The 7,574-nt window shown below is 45.5% G+C and overlaps 1 protein-coding gene across 2 annotated transcripts in view; it reads left to right on the top strand.

Annotated features, from left to right (window-relative positions):
- Nucleotides 1-5,079, top strand: part of LOC129865137 (apoptotic protease-activating factor 1-like) — a 67,715-nt gene extending 62,636 nt beyond the window's left edge. For both annotated transcript variants that reach the window (XM_055937641.1, XM_055937640.1), the window contains exon 27: nt 3,414-5,079. In XM_055937641.1, coding sequence (XP_055793616.1) covers nt 3,414-3,560 — 147 coding nt within the window. In that variant the 3' untranslated portion in view covers nt 3,561-5,079. The remainder of the gene's footprint in view (nt 1-3,413) is intronic.
- The last annotated feature ends 2,495 nt before the right edge of the window (nt 5,080-7,574 follow it).

The following is a 7,574-nucleotide window of genomic DNA, read 5'->3' as shown; positions in this document are numbered from 1 at the left end:
TCTTGTAGTGTGTGTCTGTGTGTACCTATTTTACAGTGACTTTGTCACTGTCATGTTCGTTCCCTCCCTTGCCCCGGTCTTTCCCCGCATCATGTACCCCACATGTACACGCTGTTCCCAGCACATTGTTTCATTGAAAAATACTGCACCAAACATCTTAGTTAGATGTAAAATTGATGCTGCACCAAACATTTTAGATGTAAAATTGCACGACTAAGATCTCTTCGGCAAAATGAATGACAGATTTCTTGGAATAATTCAGACTATTTTGAGGAAGTATATCCTGGCTACGGCATGTCAAAATGGACAAACAGTACTATTTCTGCTTTTTCCTCCTTTTTCAAGCATAGGTCTTTCAAGGCAGTATGCGAGCACACTCGTTTGGTTCAGCTAGCCGTGTTCAGCTAGCCGTGTTCGGCTAGCCGTGTTCGGCTAGGCATCAGCTGAACTGAAGCATGCTGACCCCTTTAGCAGGAACCACATGCTCTCTTTTCTCTCTCTCTCTCTGGGGTTAGAGTTTGGAGGATGTGGAGTGAAGTCCTCTCCTCTGTCATTCTCATTCTCTTTATTCGGTCTCTTCTAATCCCTTGCTGGTTGTCTGTCTTTATGCTCATCCCTTGCTGGTGGCCTGTCTTTATTCTCATCCCTTGCTGGTGGTCTGTCTTTATTCTCATCCCTTGCTGGTGGTCTGTCTTTATGCTCATCCCTTGCTGGTGGTCTGTCTTTATTCTCATCCCTTGCTGGTGGTCTGTCTTTATTCTCATCCCTTGCTGGTGGTCTGTCTTTATGCTCATCCCTTGCTGGTGGTCTGTCTTTATTCTCATCCCTTGCTGGTGGTCTGTCTTTATGCTCATCCCTTGCTGGTGGTCTGTCTTTATTCTCATCCCTTGCTGGTGGTCTGTCTTTATTCTCATCCCTTGCTGGTGGTCTGTCTTTATTCTCATCCCTTGCTGGTGGTCTGTCTTTATTCTCATCCCTTGCTGGTGGCCTGTCTTTATGCTCATCCCTTGCTGGTGGTCTGTCTTTATTCTCATCCCTTGCTGGTGGTCTGTCTTTATTCTCATCCCTTGCTGGTGGTCTGTCTTTATTCTCATCCCTTGCTGGTGGTCTGTCTTTATGCTCATCCCTTGCTGGTGGCCTGTCTTTATTCTCATCCCTTGCTGGTGGTCTGTCTTTATGCTCATCCCTTGCTGGTGGTCTGTCTTTATGCTCATCCCTTGCTGGTGGTCTGTCTTTATGCTCATCCCTTGCTGGTGGCCTGTCTTTATTCTCATCCCTTGCTGGTGGTCTGTCTTTATTCTCATCCCTTGCTGGTGGTCTGTCTTTATGCTCATCCCTTGCTGGTGGTCTGTCTTTATGCTCATCCCTTGCTGGTGGCCTGTCTTTATGCTCATCCCTTGCTGGTGGTCTGTCTTTATGCTCATCCCTTGCTGGTGGTCTGTCTTTATGCTCATCCCTTGCTGGTGGTCTGTCTTTATTCTCATCCCTTGCTGGTGGTCTGTCTTTATGCTCATCCCTTGCTGGTGGTCTGTCTTTATGCTCATCCCTTGCTGGTGGTCTTTCGATCAAAGGATATTTACAAGAGAGATTGAGTTTGAGAGACTAGGAGTTTTGTGCGCACATGAGTGTGTGGGGGGAGCTGTTTTTCTTTCCTCTGAGACTTAATCACACTTCCCTCTCTCCTCTCAGTATGGGGTACCACCTCCTCCATCACGCGAAGCTGTCAAATAGGAAGAATAGTACTTTATTTGTATATCCATCCGTTACTACAGAAACCTTATTCTCTGTTGTCAACAGGCAGGCCAGACACACACACACAGACGCACACACACACACCACTCCAAATGTAGCAATACCTAGAGTTATCTAGGGTTAAGAGCATTGCTGAAAGCAGTAACTATCTATATCCATGGGTCCATATCTGTGTTGCCCAGTCTGGGATTAGAATCAGCAGTCTTAAAGCTACAGTACAGGGTTTATTTATTATTAACTCACCTCACTGTATCTCTTCTCTCTCCAAATATTTATATGGAAATGGAGGGTGTGTGAAAAAGGAGAGGGGAGAGAATAAAATGAGAGATGGAGAGAAAGAGATACATTTAGAGACAAAGAGAAATCTTAGTGGTGTTAAATATTAAAGACCTTTGTCTTGTTGTGTTGCATGGTTATGTAACAGCTGTGTGTGTGTGACACAGGGATCTGAAAGGGAATCACCTACCGGACCTTCTCCATCTATCCTTCTCTCCTTCCCTCCATCTCTCCCTCTCTTCTCCACAGAAGCACACCTCATTAAGTCAAAACAGACATCCTGTTTCTCCTCCTATTTGTTTTAATGAGACCCTCCATTCCTCAGTTTCATAGATCTAGAATAGTCAGCTTGAGGCCCTATGGAGCTCAGTCACCCCACTTCACTGCAGCCCGCTCCATACGCTGCACACACAGTGGTGTTGGTATTCCACAGACCGTGGCCTAAACCCCTGCAGAGGATTGTTGTGTACAGACCGAGCCATTACACAGCATGGGCCTCACACTCATAGACTAGAGATAGGGGGGTACAAGAGTGGCAGACAGTCAGACTCACCACACACACACAAATATTAATGAATGATACAAACACCTCAAACACACAAAAGGAGTCTCATTTGCAAGCTGTACTTGCAGGGGAATGGAAACTGAGACCCCTTTTGTGTGTTGGAGGAATTTGCATGATTCATTAATATTTCTGTGTCTGTGGTAGGTTTGTGCGTACATGTGTCTGCGTGTGAGAGTGTGTGTACTTGAGTACGATGGTACAAGGATACTACTGCTAATACTGCAACAGTTGATGCTGCACACACTCTCTCGGAGACAGACTTGTCCTGGTTTTTCCTCAGACCCACAATAACAGCTGGGTGTTAGAAGCTGCTAGGTTTCTCCCTTCCACTAATGGAATTGAGAAAGTGGAAATATGTTCTGCAGGGAGATAAGTGGTGTGATGATACTGTCTGTTTTCATTGGCTTGATAAAAGAGCTTGAAGTGAATATTATTCTGGGAAATGTGGAAGATTGGCATGTCTTCGTTTGAGACCCCTCCCGCGCACACACTTGATATGATTGACTTGGTGTCTTTGATAGTGGATTCCTGAGAGGTGGAACTTCAATGAAAAAATTACAGCTTAGCAGGTCGCATTGAACAGAATCGGTTAGCAAAACTGTGTGTGTGTGTGTGTGTGTGTGTGTGTGTGTGTGTGTGGCTGACAAGACCAAACTGCATCAGTGATCTATTTATCAGAAGGGCTCTTACAGGGTACTGTACATCAGTGGTAGGAGCTTCGAGATGCACTTAAACTGATAACTCTCTGTCTCTCACCCTCTCTCATTCTCTCTCACTCTCCCTCTCTTGCCCCTGCTCTCTCTCTTGCTCTCCCTCATAGTGGTGGAACGTGGAGAAAGGAGAGGCCCTCCAGACCTTCTACCCGACAGGAACCAATCTGAAAAGGATCCACGTGTCACCTGACTTCTCCACCTTCGTCACCATCGACAATATCGGAATCCTCTACATCCTGAAGAAGGTGGAATGAGAGGGAGGCATAGCTCATTAGTCTAAAGTGGTTTCCTTATAGCGCATTAGTCTAAAGGGGGCATAACTCAATAATGGAAATAGTTCTCGTCTCCTCTCCTTGCATTGATCTGAAAGAGCCAGACAGGTGAGAGCCAATGTCCGTTAGTCATCTGCCATGTTGCTTTAGCCTGCGTTCTCAGATCAGAGTAGGTGAAGAACAGGAGATCTGCTAAAGGGAAAAATCCATAATTTCTACTGCCTTCTTCAGCATGCCATAACAGTCAAAACAATCACAACATGAACTATTAGGCTTTTCTTATTGTATCAGGGGACCATAGACAAAAGGCATTTTGATTCTTTCTGCACTGGGGTAAATTGCATGCAATATGGAGAGATTTTTCTATGCTCTTTTTACCTAGGAAAATCTATATTATAATGAAATGCACCAGCATTATCTGTTGTGATTCTACAGTGATGTTGTCAAACACAGTGAATTGGTTTTGTATATCTAAGTGCCCAATGAGTCTTTGGCTTTGTCGATGTCGTGGCACTCTGCAAATGGTCATGATTGTGTTCTGTCGTCTTAAGCAAAGTACATGTATTTTTCCCTGTGAAGTTTGGGCGGCAGGGAGCCTAGCGATTAAGAGCGTTGGGCCAGTAACCTAAAGGTTGCTGGTTCGAATCTCTGAGCCGACTGGGTGAAAAATCTCTCTATGCCCTTCAGCAACGCACCTAACCCTAATTGCTCTTGTAAGTCGCTCTGGATAAGAGCGTCTGTTGACTAAAATGTACAAATGTAACGGTCTAAACCTGTGTATTTGGACTAACTAAAGCCTTAAAGATGGAGTCCGCAGTATGGGGAAGCCTCCCCACCACTGTTTTTTTTTTTAAATTTAAACCTTGACTTAAGGCATTTGTCAGAATAGCATCTGTCGACTATGTTTACTATCAAGTTCAATACTGTTCAGGACATTTTCTACACTAATTGTATCAATAGAGCCTGTTTTTTTTGTACAAGTCCTTTTTTTTATTGTATATATCTTGCTTTCATACATTTTGTTTTCTTATTACTACTGAGCCACGCTCTAGTGAGCTTTGTAGGAAGGCACTATGATTTTTCTCTTGTGGTCTGTATCAAGGACATGGCCTTGTTCCAATACTTTGCATTGTTCCAATACTTCCTTCCTTGCTTGCATCGTTGCGTGACGTCATATCTGATCTGACACTATTGAATAGCTGACCGATTGCTTCCACTTCATGGCTGACAATCCAGAGTCATTTAAAATCTGTGATTATTGAAGGGAAAGCTGTGTTTTCAAAGTATTCAATCTGGGCCTTGTTTTTGATGTCAGAACATGTGCTCTTACCTATTGGTGCTTTGAACTCAGTGTGCAAGTAAATCATCAGAGGTCTCTCCCTGTCAATCAAATCTGTGAAGTCTTGAGGTGATCTCAGGACATGAATACTGTTATGGTAAAGTGCTTGTGTGTGGTCTGTAATGTATAATACCTTAGAGAATAAAACATTCTATGACAGCAGGTGGCTTACATACTCCTCTTAATTTATCATTAAATCATTTGATGTTCACTGTCCAGAGCATAGTGTAGTATTTGATCTACACTGAACAAAAAAACGCAACATGTAAAGTGTTGGTCCCATGTTTCATGAGCTGAAATAAAACATTCCTGAATTTTTTCATACGTACAAAAAGCTTATTTCTTTAACAAATTTGTTTACATCCTTTTTAGTGACCATTTCTCCTTTGCCGAGATGATCCACCTACCTGACAGCTGTGGCATATCAAGAAGCTGATTTAAACAGCCTAATCATTACATATAAGGCCATTCTACAATGTGCAGTTTTGTCACACAACACAATGCCACAGATGTCTCAAGTTGAGGGAGGTTGCAATTGGCATGCTGACTGCAGGAATGTCCATCAGAGCTGTTGCCAGAGAATTGGATGTTCATTTCTCTACCATAAGCTGCCTCCAACGTTGTTTTAGAGAATTTGGCAGTAGGTCCAACCGGCCTCACAACCGCAGACCACGTGTAACCACGCCAGCCCAGGTCCTCCACATCTGACTTCTTCACCTGCGGAATCATCTGAGGCCATCCACCCAGACAGCTGATGAAACTGTGGGTTTGCACAATCAAATCATTTCTGTACAAACTGTCAAACGTCTTAGAGAAGCTAATCTGCGTGCTCGTCGTCCTCACCAGGGTTTTGACCTGACTGCAACTCGGCGTCGTAACTGACTTCAGTGGGCAAAGGCTCACCTTCGATGGCCACTGTCACGCTGGAGAAGTGTGCTCTTCACGGATGAACAGTTTCAACTGTACCGGGCAGATGGTAGCGTGTGGCTGAGCGGTTTGCTGATGTCAACATTGTGAACAGAGTGCCCCATGGTGGCAGTGGGGTTATGGTCTGACCAGGCATAAGCTACGGACTACGAACACAATTGCATTTTATCGATGGAAATTTGAATACACAGAGATACCGTGACGAGATCCTGAGGACCATTGTCGTGCCATTCATCACCCGCCATCACCTTGTTACAGCATGATAATGCACAGCCCCACATCGCAAGGATCTGTACACAATAACTTGAAGCTGAAAATGTCCCAGTTCTTCCATACTCACCAGACATGTCACCCATGATGCATTTTTGGGATGCTCTGGATCGACGTGTACGACAGCGTGTTCCAGTTCCCGCCAATATCCAGCAACTTCACACAGCTATTAAGAGGAGTGGGACAACATTCCACAGGCCACAATCCACAGCCTGATCAACTCTATGCAAAGGAGATGTGTCACGCTGCATGAGGCAAATAGTGGTCACAGCAGATACTGACTGGTTTCTGATCCACGCCCCTACCTTTTTGAAGGTATCTGTGACCAACAGATGCATATCTGTATTCCCAGTCATGTGAAATCCATAGATTAGGGTCTAATGAATTTATTTCAATTGACTGATTTCATTACATAAACTGTAACTCAGTAAAATCTTAGAAATTGTTGCATGTTTGTGTTTAATGGATAAGAGAAGTTAGATCTGAAGCAGTTTGAAAGAAAAATTCAAAAGATGTTAAACTACGATGATGATGTGTAGACTAGCCATATAGTGTGTGTGTGTGTGTGTCAGAGTCAGAGAGGAGATGCTGCTGACTGTAGAGGCTGCATGGCTGTCAGTGTTAGCTCCTCCAGGGAGGGAGTGCTGGGTTAGCTAGCTGCTGACACAACGTTGGTCACGCTCCGTCTGCTCCTGACACATCCTTCTGACAGACCGCTGATGGGGCCGACAAGCCCAACATACCACGCTGCCTGTCTCCTTATACCACGCTGCCTGTCTCCTTATCCCACGCTGCCTGTCTCTTTATCCCACGCTGCCTGTCTCCTAATACCACGCTGCCTGTCTCCTTATACCACGCTGCCTGTCTCCTAATACCACACTGCCTGTCTCCTTATACCACGCTGCCTGTCTCCTTATACCACGCTGCCTGTCTCCTTATACCACGCTGCCTGTCTCCTTATACCACGCTGCCTGTCTCCTTATCCCACGCTGCCTGTCTCCTTATCCCACGCTGCCTGTCTCCTAATACCACGCTGCCTGTCTCCTTATACCACGCTGCCTGTCTCCTTATACCACGCTGCCTGTCTCCTTATACCACGCTGCCTGTCTCCTTATACCACGCTGCCTGTCTCCTTATACCACGCTGCCTGTCTCCTTATACCACGCTGCCTGTCTCCTTATCCCACGCTGCCTGTCTCCTTATACCACGCTGCCTGGCTCCTTATACCACGCTGCCTGTCTCCTTATCCCACGCTGCCTGTCTCCTTATCCCACGCTGCCTGTCTCCTTATACCACGCTGCCTGTCTCCTTATCTCACTGCCTGTCTCCTTATCTCACTGCCTGTCTCCTTATACCACGCTGCCTGGCTCCTTATCCCACGCTGCCTGGCTCCTTATCCCACGCTGCCTGTCTCCTTATCCCACGCTGCCTGTCTCCTTATCCCACGCTGCCTGTCTCCT

Source organism: Salvelinus fontinalis, chromosome 11 (assembly GCF_029448725.1).
Source record: "Salvelinus fontinalis isolate EN_2023a chromosome 11, ASM2944872v1, whole genome shotgun sequence".
Classification (NCBI taxonomy): domain Eukaryota; kingdom Metazoa; phylum Chordata; class Actinopteri; order Salmoniformes; family Salmonidae; genus Salvelinus; species Salvelinus fontinalis.
This window is presented reverse-complemented; position numbering and strand designations above follow the sequence as displayed.